This window comes from Cygnus olor, chromosome 9 (assembly GCF_009769625.2).
Source record: "Cygnus olor isolate bCygOlo1 chromosome 9, bCygOlo1.pri.v2, whole genome shotgun sequence".
In the NCBI taxonomy this organism is placed as follows: Eukaryota; Metazoa; Chordata; class Aves; order Anseriformes; family Anatidae; genus Cygnus; species Cygnus olor.
This window is the reverse complement of record NC_049177.1, coordinates 8,899,620-8,917,958: the sequence shown is the minus strand read 5'-3', so window position 1 is coordinate 8,917,958 and position 18,339 is coordinate 8,899,620. Positions and strand designations below refer to the sequence as shown.

The 18,339-nt window shown below is 42.9% G+C and overlaps 1 protein-coding gene across 2 annotated transcripts in view; it reads right to left on the bottom strand.

The window, feature by feature from the left end:
• HS6ST1 (heparan sulfate 6-O-sulfotransferase 1) overlaps nucleotides 1–18,339 on the bottom strand; it is a 180,233-nt gene that overhangs the window by 6,857 nt on the left and 155,037 nt on the right. Inside the window, exon 2 of one of the 2 annotated variants that reach the window (XM_040567602.1) lies at nucleotides 10,328–10,438. The exons of the other annotated variant lie outside the window; for it this stretch is intronic. Coding sequence (XP_040423536.1) covers nucleotides 10,328–10,438 — 111 coding nt within the window. The remainder of the gene's footprint in view (nucleotides 1–10,327; nucleotides 10,439–18,339) is intronic. 2 annotated transcript variants of the gene reach the window in all.

Below are 18,339 nucleotides of genomic sequence, written 5' to 3'. Positions count from 1 at the left end.
CAGTCTATTTCCTCTCATCTGGTGTTCATTTAAGACTCTTCCTGCATTTCACATACAATAAACTCTTCAGCCCTTTAAAGTCATAGAAAACGAAGGACTACCCAAAACAAATGAAGAAACAAATAAACAAGTCTCTTCTGTTCCCCATGTGTAAATAAAGGTTGCCATACAAAACAGCAAAAGCCAAGAAACTTAATAGCAAAGCCAGTCCTCCAGTACACAGACTATGTAAACACATACTTAAACGTTTCTCTTTTCCAGTAAACGAGGGGAATGTCTATACAGCAAGTCAACGCTTGCTTTGGTAACTGGGTTTGTTTTGCCTGGTTGTGTTTGTTTTGCCTGATGTTGTCTGCTCTTGGGACGCAGCTGTACTAAAAGCTAGGATGTTTTGAAAGATAACAACCAAGCCCTGCACCCAGGGACTCCTTGAGGGTCTGACTTCACCGCGGGCCGGCTCCAGGCCCAGCAATGCCTGGGCCATGCTGCTGCCGGTGCACCACAAGCTGGCGGCCAGCAGCAACCCTGAGACCACTTCAGGAGCCGGAGGAGAGGAGAATGCCCTCATGCTCCAGACGAACCTGCATGTTTTTCTTCCAGCCTGAAAAATGAACTTTCAGACTCCCTCAGCTGGATGCAATCCAGCACAAGGGTTTCTATACACAAAGGAGTGAGTTTCAGCAGGTAAAATGGGGTCTGTTTCAACCCGGCTACCTCTTCTTGTAAAGGAAGCAGAGCTGTGGGGAGGCTACACCCCTTCAGAGTCTGGCTGTATGTTCGAGAGCGTTTAAACAAAAAGCTACTATATGAGTGCCATTCTGTGTGAGGATGCTCCAGAAACTCCTCGAGTGCTTCTCCTAATCTCAGGTATATGCAGAGCTGCATCTAACAGGTCACACCAGCTCTGAGAAGCCAATAGTAACTGAGCTGTACCCCCAGCCCTGTTAAGGACACGGGGGAGTAAGAAGGGCCTTTCTCCCAGGCTGGTTGAAATGCAACTTAATAAGAACATCTACTCCTCCATCCCCAGTACAGGTGTTTTGAACCAGATTCTGGAGCCTGAGGCAGCCCTGGCAGAGCCACCTGGCTTCACAGCGCCCGCTGGGGGCTTTAGGCCCGCGTAGCCGAGAGGCCCAGTTGGATCACCAGCGGCCTGAGCAAAGCGCCCCTCTGCTGCTGGCAGCCTTCACGGGCTGTGGGCAGGGCAGCCTCGCCTGCTGCCATTCCTGTTCACAGCCCCTGGCCACAGTACGCTGACACTTCCAGGGGAAAAACAGGTGAAAAATGGAAACACGTGGTCAGCTCTAATTCCAGCGGCTACAACAACACTGGCTGAGATTGCAAGTAGATCTCTACCACATTACAGAGTGCAAATGAACCTGATATTACTCAGGACTGGTCTTTTTGATTTAAATGGCTGTAGAGTCAGAATCTATTACATATTTCTACCATTTAGCAGGAATTAAAATGCATTATACCCATTATATGCATACTTAAAATACCAGTAGTATTTAACACCAAGTTAAGAAGATAATTTAACTGTGAGTAGGCACACATGAAAAGCCCCACCTCTCTTTTTTTTTCCTGTTTTCTTCATAAAATGTGGAGGATTTTGAATGCTTTACAATCCTAGCTGACACAGCCTTTCATCATGCTGTGAAAGGTCACGCTGCAGTGCCAGCCAGGGAGTGTGAAGCTCGTGTGTGTGTGTACCCGTGTGTATAGGACACAACACAGCTTTCTTGCAAACACGGTAGAAAAGATAACAGAAGCTGACAATGAAGGAGACAAAAGAACAAGCAGCGGCTCAAGTATTTTACAGAAGAATAACCAGCCCTCAATCCTCTCAGAACAACTTGAAACATGCTCTCCTTTTGGTCTTTGAAAGACGGGCACAGGCTCTGAGTCACAGCTTCAAAACCGCCAGATTGATCCCAACAAGATCACCAGGGCCTTCCTCAGCACGGTGGTGGGGAGAAACTGGCAGAAACTAAACCAAGGAAAGCTGGGCTACCTCCTCCAGCTCCAGAGACTGCCAAGTGTGCAGCAGCCGCGTGCTGGATCTGGACACCCTGCAGTGATCCAGCCTTTATTTTGGAATCTGATAGGAATAAAAATGCTGAGTGTCTGCATGTGCCTCTGAGCATGCAGTGGTAACTGCTTCATATGAAACATCTCTACGCAAAGTTGACCTCCAAAGAAAGGTTAACGGTGCAAAGAAAATAGTTGGAATACGTACATATTCCTTTTACATATATATTCCTTCTGAATTACAGTGGCAAAGGCTGCAGAGCTGGAGTGGAGGAACAAAGGATGTAGGTCAGCCCCGAGGGCAGGCAGGTGAAACTGCAGTTTGTTTGAAAGCTGGGAGGACACATGTAGCCTTGATACCCACCTTGGGAGTGGCAGCATGACATAGACTATTCCAGACTGATGAGATACATGATAGTAAAAGGGAATATTTTATGTCTGGAATCACATGCAGCATCAGGATAAGCATGGTTGGATACTAATTCCGTTTAAGCCATCAGAAGCAGACACTTTAAGGGTCACTATCTCCATAGATGTGGTGAAGATGCACTTCTACCTTAGATCTCAGCGTTGCACAGTTTTGATACTCACTGTATTCATAATATACTGTTCCACACACAGCCCTAGGTCAGATTTGTTAGCCATATACCTATCACTAATAGGCTTTTACTGAGAAAACAAATATGGCCCTATCACCCTGGTGTCTCATGACTATTTTATATCCAATTAGCAGAATAGACACAGACTATGAGTTTTAACAATGTCTCTGCTTTTCAATGAAATTGAGCTGGTCTGTAAGCGCAAGACATCCCTGTTGCACTGTCTCTTGCAAATAAGTTAATCTAAAAAAAGATACATGAGTTGTTATGAGCCATAGGAATGAACTGCCAGTTCATTTTTCAAAATGACAGATGTGATGAAAATTGGCCAAAGGCTTGAAAAAAAAAATATGGGGGTCATGGTGAGGGGAGCAGCTGGGGGCGGAGAGGAAGGCATTCCTGAGCCCTCTGGAGCCTTCGGCTCCTCTAGGACCCATTAAAAGCTTATGTTACTTGCACCGCTTATAAACAAGCGCTTTCTTCTGCCATCATAGCCTTTCTCATATCAAGCGTTTAGGAAGTGTTGACTGCTGTCTTCTAGGGAAGCAAGGCACCAAAAATGACGGCAAGTTACAAATCAAACACCTCTTATATATTTTTATTATTTTTCCCAAATTATTTTTCCCAAATTTCAGGAGGTTTGTTGTGATTCTTAAGTGACCTTCGCAAACCAACTAATCAATAGCACATCTGAATGGTGACTGACTGCACTGGAAAGTTTCACTGCCAGAAAAATTACATCAATACTGGCAGAGGACAGACAGCAGAAATGTGGACTGCAAGCCCATGACTATTCTTTTCATTCTTTTGCTTTTATTATTAACCCTGCTGCCATTTAGGTAGGAAATTTTGGGATGAAAAAACACTGCTGTTCTCCATAAGAAAAATTTTTACTCCCTTCGTTTACTGAGTCTATCACAGAGACTTTCATTTTTACTGGTTTTAGCATTACACAAAATACAGATTCTAGTAACAGATTACAGCCATATTTACTATAAAATAATGTGTTAGAAGGATACTTTACCCATTCATTCTTTTACTTTCTTCCTGTCAGACACACTGAAATCAAGCAAGAAACAAATCAACTGCTGTAGAGGAGAAATGAGAAATTCATAATAAGACACTGAACTTCTCATCGCTGTGTCAGAGATCAATTTGCACCAGATAGGTAGCATAAGAGCAGTTCTCTCCTTATCAGTAGATTGTCTGTCAGGGCAAATGCTGTCCCTTTACAAACTGCCAGTACAGGCTGCTGTACTACCAGGGAGGCTCAACTTCAGTCTCTTCCTCCTTCTCTTCCTCTTCAGGACAGAGGTGCACTGGTACTGCAAGGAAATCTGCACTGCTACTTACTACTGCCTTTGCACTGAGAAATGAGAATGCCAGGATTCAGCCTTCCCAAACGTCAACACAGATACAAACAAGGGTATATTTTAACTAATGAAGTAGGATTTCTGCCTTTGATTCCTGCACACTTCACGATGCAGAAGATCAGAATTCTCCACAGGGAAAAAGAAAACCAGAAGCAAGCTGAAATAGTGCAAGGACAAAGCAGAAGTACCTATGTAAAATGCAAAGACATTTTATCTGAATTAGTTGCAAACAAAGCAGATGGGTTGGAATTTGCATTTTCTTTTGAACTGTAAGTCAGCTTCTTCAGTGAATCACAGGAGCTCCACCGGCAGGGAGGTTCAAGAAAGATCCGTGAAAAGGGCAACAGCATGACAGACAAGAGGTACATCTCTTCGAAGAGGACTGAATTATAAAGAAGCCATATAGGAAGATTAAGGGAGCAATAGTAGTCAGAGGAGCAGATATTGATTGCTTATGCAGGACAACTGAATTCCTTGGTAATTGTCTGCCTCAGCCAAAAGGGATGCAGCATTTGTGTCAGGCAGCTCCAACTGCAACGCAGGCACCCGTGAGGTGCCCACAGATCCATCTTGTTCCAATCAAAACTTGATGGATGACTACTTCCATCAATTGGAGTGGGAAGGCCTGAGAAACAGAATCAATACACAAAGACTTTTGAAACTAGAATGGCATGCCCCAGACATATAAGTAAACATTATAGCTTTCTGCCGGCCGGGGTACCTCAACAAGCAACACATCCCAGAGAAGAAAGGCACAAAGAGCAGCACAACCATTCCTGCAAGCTGCTGCAAGAACTTGTTTCCAAAGATCTCTGTGAGCCACGGAGGGCTGCTAGCAAAAGGGAACAGCTACTGCCCAGCCAAGCAGATTGATGTCAGCTAAACACTGCAGGGCACTTAATGGCATGAGAGAGATGACTAGTCTTAATTCCATTTACCCAGCTCCTTCTTAAAATCAGTGGGGAAGAGGTTCCCACACTGCTGCTTTTCTTGTGAATAGTCACGTTAGTGGCTTACAAGCAGCACCAAAGCTCCCTCATCTCAATTAACTGGCTCTCCCTTGCACAGGAATAGCAGATGCTGTCAAGCAACAAATAGATAATCCTCAAGAAAGTAGAGCTACTAATCAGTTGCTTTTACATTTAAGATCACTTGGAGTTGCCACTGCCTAATGCTGTTTTTCTAATTAATTGCACTGGAATGCACTTAAGCAAGCCCTGGATCAAAGAATCAACTGCACAGATTGAAATAAATCCTGTCTGTTGCTAATGCCTTGAAAATGGATGACTTGCTAAGCATTCAAAATCCGGGATACCAATGGTTTAAAACTACAGATAGTGTGAGATTCTTTCAAAAGAACAGAGTTAAGAATAAAGAGGAAAAAGCTTCCTTCTTCTGCTTGTAAAAGAAAATTAAACAAAGGGAATTGTTCAACTACTTTATTGTGAAGTTTGTATATCTTAAATTCCTTATTCTCTGCTTTCCTAGCACCAGAAATCACAATGCAGAAGTGTCAATTTCAATTGCAGAAAACTCTATCATAGTTATAGATTCATTTTTTTATTCACTTTTATGAAGGGTTAAAATCTTTTCAAATAATGATAAATAAAAATGACTGGGGATGGATGTGTTACCAGTTGGTGCAATAAATCACTGTCTCCTTCTGCATGAGTCTCTCCCATGGTTTAGAATATCATCAGAATGCCTTTGATTGATTTACAATTTAGTAATCCAGCCATCATCATCCATAATTCTACAATAAACCATGCCACTTAATGTAGCTGTTACAGATGTTCAGAAGTTCATTCCCTGCCTTTTAAGAGGTGATATCTAGACAGCAGCTGCAGACACCAGGATTAGCTGGGGAAAAAAAAAATCTGTCTTCAGCACAGTAAAACATCCCGTTTTCCTGTAACAATGCCTTGTCTTTAAAGCTGAAAGACATGCTGCCAACCTTGATATATCCAGGTTCAGTTATTAAATATCTGTATGCATACATGCATACCCCTTGCTGTGGCAGGAGTAACAAGATGCCTAGCTTCTGTCTAAAATACCTTATTTCCTGGGAAATCAAAACACTACTAGAAGCCAGATGCAAAGAATCCATGAATGGCTATGCGGCGAAAAGCAGCTGATCTCACACGGACCATGGCAGGACCCAGAAACCTACGATGCACTGTGTTCTGCTTGGGGCACAGCATCCAGAGTCAGAGCTAGGGAAGGGCTCACAATTTGCTCTTAGCAGCAGCGCAGAAGTCGGGCTGAGGCAGGCAGGAAGGGCTGCAGCTGGATGAAGTTGGCTCAGTTTGTTGTACTTGTACTGTAACTGATACCAGCACTTCCTGAAAGCACAACTGGAGATTTCATGGGCATCATTACTCATTTTTTTTTCACACATTACTGATCTGAAAACAGTAGGTTAATTCTTGCTTTCAGCTTCTTTTGCTTGAGCCTGCAAACAGCACAGCATGAGCTGGCCTGCAATTAACACTTTTGTTAATATAGCTTCTTAAAGAATAGAAGAATCTGTAACATGCACAGAATGAGGTGAAGATATTTTATACCACACAGCACCAGCACTTTCCACCAACCCCAGCAGCCAGAGTTCATTTAAAGCAAGCACACAGGAAAAAAATCCAATAGGAACTGTCAAAGTGATGGTCTAGGTCACAGAAACAATTTCTCTCCTAAGCGAATCACCATGCTGAGGAAGCTAACAAAGACTGCAGAATTCATTAGCTGAGCAGCTTTGGAAAAGACTGCTCCAAATCCACCAAACAGCCTGGATCAGACAGCATCCTGTGTCTGACAGTGACCTGTCCCAGGCGCTTCAGGGAGAGGCGCAAGAAATACGCAGTGACAGGAGCCCTCATGTTTCCTCTTAGCTGGAATCTCACAAGCAGACTCGTGCTTTAGCTCTTCAGTAGGACATTTGAGCCTTCAAAACTTCAGCAACCACAGGCTTTATCTGTTGGGTGATCCCTCAGATCAATACAGGCTTAAGGGTTGGCAAGGCTGAGATAATTTAAGGTCCAAGGCTACTGTGGGTATTTTGCAGGGACTATACCCCTGGCCTGTGAAAAAGGGATATCACACCCTAGCAAAACACAGCTCCTTCTGCCTCTCAGGGTGATATGTGAGACTGCTTGGCCTGTGGCTAGCAGGCGCACTTAGGACTAGCAGAAAAGCAGTCATGTGCTGAACGTGACTTTGAAATACAGCTTTTGATTAATAAATCCTTTTGAAATGATTTTTTTATAAACAAAGGCCAAGATTATTGCCTACCCTTGCACCCAAAGTTCTTGCGTCCTAGCTAGCCGAAAGGCTACCAGCTCCCCTGCAGCTCCACTGTACATAAACCACATCAAAACAAGTGTCTGCTGCAATTCCCTGAAGCATTGCCTTCAACTGAGAAAAACCCTCTGCACCTCTCCGAAGAAAATGCACAGTGGGTCTGTCTCTCCTGCATCCATTGCAGCCTGGGAGCACCCCGACACCCCAGCACAATGGGATAAAAAGGCAGCTCTTCAGAGAGCCAGCGAGGCAGCGGGGCTGGCCGCGGCCCGGCTCCCGCTAGATGGCACCTGCCCGCTGCTGCTGGCAGCGCCGCCTGCCCGCATCCCGCAGCCCCAGAGGGGGAAGCTCTCCCTAGGGCAATTCTTTCCTTCCCTTCTCATTTGATTTGATTGGGCTGGTGGGGGGTGGGACAGGAATCTGTGAGCGCCCTCGTCTCCTCGCTGGGGCTCGGGGCAGCAGCGCCGTGCCCGCTGGCAGCAGCCCAGGCCGGGTGAAGCCACGGCACAGCCGGGTACCGGTCGTGGCTCAAGCAGGAGCTCAGCACGAGAGCCTCCTCGCAAGGCCTGCCACTGCACACACAGCTTTCCTTCCAGAGACACCTGCAGCACTTGCCACTGGTGTTTACATTTCCAATTTAATCGCATATATTCACTGCTTACTGAAACGCTGCATACAAAGTGTCCCTGGCCTGCAGGTCACATTGCATACATAACCACGGGGCACTGGGTTTTGTGCGGAGACATTATGATTTTGTACCTATTCAGCCTTTTGCTCAAGTCTCTCCCCCAGGCCTGACTAAGAAACTTCACCTCCAAAGAACCTGCACAGGATTTTTTGCCCTCATAGGCTTCAGTTACATGGAAAAGTTTTTCTGGCATAGCTGCAGCTGTAAGGAGTAAATAATGAAAGAACATTGTCAGCCAAATAGCAATGCCAGCAAAAAAGTTGTGGGTAGCTATATATACAATTGTGGGCATAGCTTATTCTGTCCAGAGAAATGGGTTAAGTTATAGAGGCAGAGGAATGCTTGCCAGTGTGAGTTCTCTTCCAGAAGGGGTTTATCAGCACGGCTCTACTGAAATAATCACATTGTGAATGCAGGCATGTCCTTAGTCTCTCTGTCAAAATAATTATCACAGAGAATAAGTTTCTTGTGTTTGGTAGATTTTGAAATACAAATGTGGCAACCTACATCCCTAAACCATGCTGGGATAAGTCTCTGCCCACTGGGATCTGCTGGGCTGTGGCCATGCCTTCTTTCAGATAAACCAGCAAACTGCTGAGCTTGGAGAGGCTTTCAGTCACCATCAACCTGGGACAGATGAGAGCTGGTGATCTTGTTTTAAGAGGCTCCATATCCCACAGCCCTGAGCCATTCAATCCCCTGACTGTCTCCTTGCATAAGAATTTATTTTTCTTCTGAGTGTTTTGCCAATAGGAGCTGGGGGGTCATTGCAATCCATTTCTTTGAATACCCTGTGGGATCTCAGCCTGGCGTATTTCATTTTTTCATCCCAAAGAGAGGGTGTGTACAAAAGAAAGAGATCTGGAAAATGTTTAGCATCACAGGAACTGCCAGCAATGCTTCCTTTGTTTGCTCCATTTAGGCTGATGTTTTTTTTTTTTTTTTTTTTTTTTTTTTTTTTAATCATCAGCTAGCTCAAACAGAGAAAAACTACATCTCTCAGGTGCTGAGGTTCAAGTTCCTCCTGTTAGTCTTTCTGAGAAGCTGGGATGATGCTTGTTGTGCATCCTGTTATTCCAGTCAGCCTGGAGACAAGTGCCAGAGCTGGCATGAAAGGCATGTATTGGAGACAGAGAAAACCAAAGGTAAATTCCTCCCACTCCACACTTGGGCTTGGTGTACCTGTTACTACATGCGTGTCCTCCTCATGCCAGACATAACAAAGCAGAAGTAGCAGCAGCAGTTCAGAGGGACAGAAAGGGGATTGCTAACACAGAAAATTAATATTGAAAGAATCAGTACAGCAAAGATTTGAAATGTTCACTCTGGGAAGACAAGGTCTTCCTACTGGAGAATCCCCTGAAGGGAGGAACAGCAGCAGTAAATTAGAAAAAAAAAATCCAATCACATACTCTATATTTAAAAATTAAAAAGACTACCAGATGCAATTACATTCATGATTAAAAGATCTAACAGAAGCATATTTAAATTCATTAACTTAGTCCACACTTTACTACCTCAGGAGACCAGCTGCTCCTGAAATACAGGGCAGCAAAATACAAACTACATCTTGCTCGTATTTGATCAAAACCTTTTGGAAGTTTCAATGATCTGGCTGTTAACATCTCTTAGGTGATAATTAGGCTCTAGGGGCAGCAAACATTGTTTGGGAGAGAAAATGCACCGTGGAAACATAAGTAGTGGAGCCTTCTGCTTTGCTAAAGAGCCAGTTATTCTACTACATATAAAAAAGACAGGCAAGGGCAAAATGAGGCCATTTTCAAACAGAGACTCATTTTGCCTGTGTTTATCAGCAATCAGCAGATGCTCACCTCTGTGTAAACAGTTTACTTTAGGTTTTGTTCATTTCTTGCAACACATGTTTTAACCAAGAGATTTTAGTCCTTGTGCGCTCACTAGCATGGCTCCTCCGGAAAACAGACGCATCGTGTTTTTTCTATCACTGTTTGACAGCTGCTTGGTAGCAGGTACCAGCTGGGGCTCAGCAGACGTTTTCCCCAGTTCCTGTCCTCCCAAGCAGAGCCCCTGCTTCCCCCCAGGGATGCCGCAGGGCCTCTCACTGCAGGATGAGGCAGCGGGTGCGGGGCAGTTTTGAAGGTGCTGTGAAGAGCCAGAACCTGTCCATGGCCCTGAAGCCTGTTAGCGGGGCGGATGCATGACTATATTCTCCGTTTGTCCCAAGAGAGCACTAAATTAACAGCAGAGGCACTGATTTACTTCCTTTCTATTGTTGCCATGGGACCTATTTCCCTGTGACTGGACAGGAAGAGACTTAATTAAAGATAACTGGAATTTTCTATTTATGATTGGGTCTGACATACCTGAGAGATGTCTTTCTCTCTCTCCGTATGCCGTATCTGTTTTTGGTCTCCTCCATCCTGCAAGATGCAAAGCTCACCTCTTCTATATAGACACCTTCCTTCTCAAGGGGCCTTTGAAATAAAGTTGACAGTTTGAGACAGAGAGCTAGAGTCTTTCCCATCTTCCTTGCACAGACCCCACATTCAAGTTCAAGAAACACCAAAGGACACAGTTGGCCTTTAAGACACACAGGTACAAGTGTGCCCAAACTGTCAAGCAGATGTTTTACGTGTTGGTTATGAGTTATGAGCGTGTTGGTTATGAGCCACTGCAGAAAGCTCTGCATTATGGAACTGCTTGCTCTCCTTCCGAGCCTCTGGGAAGTTGCACCATTCCTGGAAAGCTGCAATTCAGCTTGAAAACAGCAAAGACCAGCAGATTCATATTCCATCTATTAGTGCTACACAAACAGCATTTCCTCCCTGTCTGCAAATGTAACTGAAGTGCTGGGTTTCTTTCCACACTGCCAAGGAAGCCTTTGGATATGCACAGGCTACACTGGCACTGAGCTGTTCCACTACACTTCATTTCTCCTTTGCTGCTGAAAGACTGGAGAGAGCTATTTTATTTTACTTTAGAATTCATATAAGGCAGCTGACTTCCATTGACAAAAACTCAAAAGCCAAGAATAATTCAGGTATCACAATCACAGCTTCAAAATGTTCCCTATTTGAGGGCTAATCTGTCAACAGCTCACAGCTGAGGGTATGAAGGTGAAGCTCCTGCAAGGGCTGGAGCAAGATGCTCTTCCGTGATTCATCAGCCTTCCCTCCAGCGAACAAGGACATAGTGACAAGATTAGTCAGAGAAATTGTACTGTGACCAAATGCAAGAGGAAAATAGCAGAAAAAATAGGGAAGAGTATGGAAAAATTTACTGGTTGAAAAACACTCAGCAACAACTTTCAACTCCGAAACTATTTTCGAGTAACTCATCTCTAGACATGTGGCTCTGGACATGTTTCCATCTTAGAATTAAATGCATTCTCAGTTCCACATTCTTATGAATAGTAACTACATTTTTTTTGTTAAATATGGAAACATTTATCATATGTATTATACCATGTCTCAAATACATTTGAAGATTCCCCTCATTGCCACATTTCTGGGACAATCCTTAATACTGCTCCAAAAGTCAAAAAAGTACATGCTCAAGTGCATTCCACTACAAAATAGCTTTCCTGATTGGGACCTGGAATTCAATCTGAACTGAAATTACTTATAGCAAAACCCAAGCATATTTCATACAATACATGTTCTGTGCTTGTGACTTGGAAAATAGTAGGATTATGTTTTATTGAGGAATTTACATGAAACTGTGAGTTAGTTTTTCTCTTCTTAGAGTTCTCACTCTCAAAGAAAAGGGAAATATTTGCTTCTGAGAGTAAAATGCCTATAAATACCATGAACATACAGAATTCTATGAATGAGGTTTCCGGTGGCAGTTACAGAAATTGGGTACCAATAGCCCCTTCCATAGACAGATGTGCCTTATATCGTTCTCACCATCTAAGAGTCTGTAAGGCCACTATGAGTCTTGAAATTGGGTGCTGAAGATGGTAGATGGCAGATTTATGAGTCACACTCCAATTTTTTAACCCAAAGAACCTTAAAAAGCTTCTACCACCCATTCCTTTCATCTAAAAGTTAGTGGTTATCCTTGACAGCAGATAGCTTAGTCTGCACTTTTATTTATCCCCAATGAATAAATGGCTTGTCTTTAAACAAAGATTCTCATCTGTCTAATCCTTAAGAAGTAGCAAATATTCTCAGAGAAAAACTCTGAATGATCCAGATGACAGGGTGAGGAGGACGAGGAAGGAAGAGAAGAAGAGCTTGAGATGAGTTCTGATTAAATTTGTTATATTTAAACTTGATTAAATTTGTTAATTACATTTCAAAATTACTTAAGAGTATTGAACATATCAGCCTTGGGTTCACTGTTGGGTCAGTAGGGTTGTAGAACAAAGGGCTTCCTTTTTAAAGAGTTAAAATAAAAAAAATTAGAGATTTTCTCTTTTACAAACCATGCAGGAAGGGATGTTCTAGTTGCAAATGACACAATTAATTTGCTTTTTGTTCAATATCTGGTTGAGGTTAGCTGCATTTGTCATCACCCAAAAGGTTTGTTTTCACATGCATATCTATGATAATATTTTTCTTTATGTGGACAAGGTTTTCACAGGTCTTATTAAAAAAAAAAAAAAAAAAAGCATTCTACTCCAAAAAGGAGAAACCAGAACTTCTCAAATGATTACCATTAATATGGATGAATTACAAACAAATCTGGCCTAGCTGCAGGCTGAAAGCTGTACACCTCAGGAGTCAATTGTCACTTCTAATACACTGAACATGCCTCTGTCCTGATGGAGAACCACTGTTACACATGTTTTTCTGGGAAACGGTGCTGACCTCTAGCTGTTCTGTCTGCCTGGCCTGTTGTGCTCACCTCAACTGTTCTAGCCACTGTTGGTTTCCTGAAATCATTTTGCCTGACTGATTCTTAAATCAGAACTACTGCATACACTCTACTGCAAAATTTTCACAGAATCATCGAATCATAGAAAATCCCAAGTTGGAAAAGACCCATAAGGATCATCAAGTCCAACTCCTGGCACCACACAAGTCTACATGGAAATGTACATTACACAGCAATCACACATAATTTTGCCATTTGTGCCCAAACAATTATTTAGAAGAATATTCTCTAGGAATGCCAGGATCTTATATCTCCATGTTGTCTCAATGCTGGGCCTTTCTCAGACAGTGACAACTAGGACTCCAGTGGTGATATCACCTTCCTGCAGAAAAGGGCAGATATGATCTATTGAGAATGTGTGAACCCTTCCCAATTCACGTTCAAAGGCAGAGCTTTTGGAAACTATCAGCTGGAGATACTTTGCTTTCTGTGCCCCTACCAGTTCTCTCAGGCCATGTGTATGCTGTTAGAACCAAGAACTCTTATCTAGGTGGGACTGATCCATTTGTCCTGACTTCCAGGGATGCCCCAGCCACCCCATGCTGTGGTTTCAATGGGTTGGGGGTAGAGCTGGGGGCTGCTCCAGGCAGGTCCCTTGTTAGCTTGACAGAGGGATGAGGCTATAAAGGATTGCCATGGAACACACATATCCCATAGCTTAGACAAAGGCTGAGTGACCCATATCCTTTGGAAGGACAATTTGGGGGGGGGTGGGGGGGAAGTCATTGTCAAGACTTGCATAGGGAGACAAATACTGTTTTCTCCACAGAATTATGTCTTATTTGACGTTATTGCAACCTTCTGTGCCCGGCTTGTTGCCTGGGACTCTGATGATCTCATGGCCTTCAGCAGAAGCACCGGGGACTCCCAACTGTTCAACAGCAGCCAAGACAACTAAATACTTCTCACTTACTACGTCACTATGAAGCTAAAAGGTAGAAAATAAAAGCCCTAGTAGAAAGTTGATGCCTCTTATTTGAATCACTGCTCTGCCATGACAATATCAGTCTCAGTCCATTCACGTGGCATTTACCAACCCTAAATTCCCTCCCATCCACATATACAGGCAAAGTGGTTTTTATACTATTGTGGCTGGTGGTTATAAAAGCCAAAAGATTTATGAATTGCCGGATTCATGCTTTCAGAAGATTTGACTCAGGCCCCTGGAAAACCACTGGACCAGCTGAAAAATTCCACCACATTAAGCTGACCTCATTCTGTTCAGCTCCAAGTACTCTGGCACTGGAGCCCAGGATCCTTCTAGCTCCACGTCATTCGCTCTTAGTAACTACACAAAAGCTGCAGGAGGTGTCCTCTGCCAAACCTCCTTCTCTCACAGCAGCGATGCTGCGGCTCTGTTCATCAGCAAGCAGTCATGATTTCTGTTAGTTGTGGCCCAGTTCTGGTCTATTTTAGGATTTCCAGAAGCTGTTAAAAACTAATATCCTCTCACTCCCTCCTCCTAGAATCTCATTTATCACTCTGCCTCCTGCACAGTTACAATTATCTATCTCTTAGCTGGCAATTTCTTTCCCATAATATAAATTTTGGATGACCCTACGGGTTTGTAAGCACATGGGTGCAATGGACCAAACTACGAAGTGACAGGGGAAGATTTAAGCAATTGGGACTGCTAGACAATGGGGAATTGTGCTAATTAAAAGGAAAAAGAATCGTAAATAGGTGGAGACAGAATGTGAAGATACTCATGCAGCAACACCCCAACAGTACAGGAGCAACTTGTGATCTGTCCTGCCTGCAGAGCTGTTCTCTGAAAGAGGGCTATGAAATACATTAGCTTATTAACAGACAGGTTCCCTCTCCAAGTGCATTCAGTGTCATATCTGCTGACTTGGGGTACTTTTAGTATATTTTTGCAACTGTTGGCACTACGGTCATCATAATTACAAGAATGTTAGTTGAACTCAACTTTGTTTTGTGTCTAAAATAGAACTACTGCTAAGTAAGCTTGATAACCAATCCTGTCCCCACTTGTTTAGCCACATGGTGGTGCAAAGAAGAAAACAGCACATTTAGTTTGCACAGGTGAAATAAGAATAATATTTTGGCTTACAGTATCTGCACAATAAGCAATGATACTTAAGACAGTGTGGCTTGATGATCAAATACCAGGCAGTGTTTGTTGGGCCAATGTAAGAAGTTCTACCTGCAATCTTATTTGACTCACACACGATTGCTAATCTAATTTATAGATATTTTTACATGAAAACAAATGCAAACTGCAAATAAGATTTGAAACTGAGAATAGGTGTCTGGAAAGGGAGACGGTTCGGGAGGAAAGCAAGCTTTCCAAAATCACTGTACTAATTAGACTACACTGTTTCTAAATGTCAGCTAATGTCAGTTACTGAACTCTTTCCATACTGACAGCTCAAATTTGCACAAAGATACCTGTACGATACAAGTATGCATGCACAAGGAGGAATTTAGCCTCTCCCATGGCTGCTGTTTCTCAGGCTGAATGCAACTCTCTCCAAATCTAACAGGGGCTCTTTCTCACAAGTGGCACCACTCTTGATACGCTGACAACCCACTGGTTCACAAAGTCAAGAACACAATGCTCATGGGACTGTCATTTGGTATAAAGCATTAGTACACTGGGAAACAGAATGAAACACCAGCCTGCTTTTTCTCCACGCACTGTGGCACATCTGCTGCTACAATCTAAAAATGCATAGCATGGGTCAGGCAAGGGCCGGAGGTAGCTGCTGAATGCCACTGATTCTGAATCTGCCTTATGTCTAGTAAGTGGCAAAGGTACAAAAGTTGTTTTAAGTTTACAGGCTGTCAGTGGCTCCTGTGGACCAATAAAACACCAGGAAATCAGTGGTAGCATGTAGAGAAATCCGCTCTGATTCTCTTAAATTAACATTAGGGAGCCACAGTAAAGACTCTGGGGTGTGACAGGGTTCCCCTCTGCTGAGATAATAATTCAATGATCAGTTATACTGCTGTGAGTCCCTAACCTGGTATCAATGCAGACCAAAGTTACTACCAGAAGACCTCTGGCTCTGTATGGAAAAACAATTGAAGGTATACACTGCATAGCCCACCTGGTCCAGAGACCCCACATAGTGCCTAACAGACTGATTATATGACCAAACAGCACCTAGCTTCCCATTTCGTGCACAGTTCACCGTCTTGCTTGCACACAATCAATATTCCTTCTGCTTTTTGTGCACGTGCACACACGCAAAAGCAAACAAAAAAACAAAGGCAAATTTTCCCTGCTTCTCATCTGATTACTGAAATCTTCCTTGCAGCTCACTAATTTTCCTCCCTCTCAGGTATGAGCACTCCCAACAGCAGGCTTCCAGAAGCAAATTAGGCTAGCTAAATTACTGGAAGTTTACCAAAGGAAAAGGAAATAAAGACCTCAACACCTTGTGGACTTTTCTCTCCCTCAAATCAGTAGCTTGTTTATTCTAATAATAATAAAGCAGGCAGAAGGATGTAATTAATGTCAAGCTTAATTCATTCCTGTTACTCTGAGGTACTAAAATCAAAACCAGAAATCCTGACTTTGAAGCAACATACACACAAAAACACACAAAAAACTTTTATATGTAAGATTTTCTAATTTAGCAACATCCATGTGCAATGTGAGCTGCTCAGCAAATTGAGCCAGGAAATACATTAACTGGAAGCTAACTTAGGGCAAAACTATTTTACCTCATATTTGAAACTGTTCCACCAGGTTATTTCACTGCACAAAGGCAGAACATTTTGGAGATGAGAATGAGTGTACTAAGGGAAAGAGAGAAAGGAGGAGATTTTGAACTGTGGGTTTTCGGCTAAAATGGAGAAGAAGCTATTTCTGGTGAAATGGACTCTCTCCCACACCCGATTAATGGATAAATCCTGTAAGAAAAATGTCTCCGTCCCAAGGCAGACCCAATTATGTTCTGCATTAACTGAAACATATGGGAACATTTCAGTATAAACAAAAACTGCACTGTATGAGCTTTTTTTCTATGAGCTTTCCAGTTCATTTAACCCTTGCTATGGTGCACATTAAGTACAGCCTGAGATTACTGGTGTAACACTCCACTGAGTATTTTTTGGCTGAGATAATGCAGCAGTAACTCCCAGCTTTTATATTGCAGAACTGAAAGCCTACTTGCATTTTGAACACTACAGACCCTCTTCTTTATGTCAGATTTTTCAGCTGTAGGAGGTGGATGTTACAGTGGGCTCCCTGAGAGCACCCATATCGAACAAAATCATTATTTTGAACAGAAGGATGGTACCACTTTAAATTCACAACAATGATGATCCTAAATGCTATTCATGGTTGCTTAAGCTTCAAGATCATATGGCTGCTTTTGAAAACGCTTGTACTGAGCAATCTCTAGTTCTTACTTGTTCCCTTTCCTGACTGTGCCCTAGTCCACCCTCACATTCCAGCCTCTTCGTGCAACAGCGAACACCAGCAGCCAGCGATGAATCACCATGACTCAAATCTTTGTGAAAGTTCACGCACCGCTGGGGTTCCAGAGCAGCCCAACTGGCCCAGCCCTGCAGCAAGGCAGCCTGCTTCAGTCCCGCCCTTTCATCTTCTTGCTTTTTCTGCTGAGATCAGCCTTGTTGAGGTTATCAGCTGCAATATCACATTTTTGTCATGTGGATGAAGAGCTATCAAGATTTAGATCATTTTCCTACATTAACTAGTCTACCTATGTTTCAATACTAATATTTACTATTATTAGCTAGTTTACTCATGTCTCAATCATGAAACATTCGTTTCCTCTTTTGAGAGCATATTGACATTAAATCAGATAATGTACCTCCAAACTCTCATTCCTCACGACTCTGCTAATACAAGCAAACACCATCAGCTTGGACACAGCTGCAACGAAAAGCTCTGTTTTTATATTTTCATGCTCTGTGTGTAGCAGTGAAGAAGCTTCACAAATCAAAGCAGAAGTTCCTTCTGCCGCTGAGGACAAGGAACGATATCACTCAAGTCAGTGCCACGGTACTGAGTGACAAGAAGCACACTAACTTTCATTTCCTGACCAAATCTCAGCGAAACCAGGAACTTCTTCATCTCACTGTCATTCATAGAAAGTAAAGCCATAATAGATCATTGCAAATCTTAGTTTTGACTTCTGAATTACATGGGCTGTTGAGCTGCTATGACTTAATTTTTATTTGAATTCAGCATATGTTCTTGAAAGAGCCTTGTTTCAATTTAACAATTGTCAGCAATGCTTAACCGACAGTACAATCCCAGTTTAGTCTGTCTACCTTCAACTTTTAGTTATACTTCTGTCTACTAGTCTACTGCCAACTTGCCATTCCTCTCAGAGACCGCAAATCAATGACCCTTTAAGCTTAAGCTTGAACTCAACAGACAGTGCTCTGCAGTTTTCATCTTGAGGCCTGTTTTCCAGTCTTTTATCTCTCATGTGTTTTTTTTTAATGAATCCTCCCGTTTATCTGATGCCTTCTCCAGCTGTGGGCACCAGAA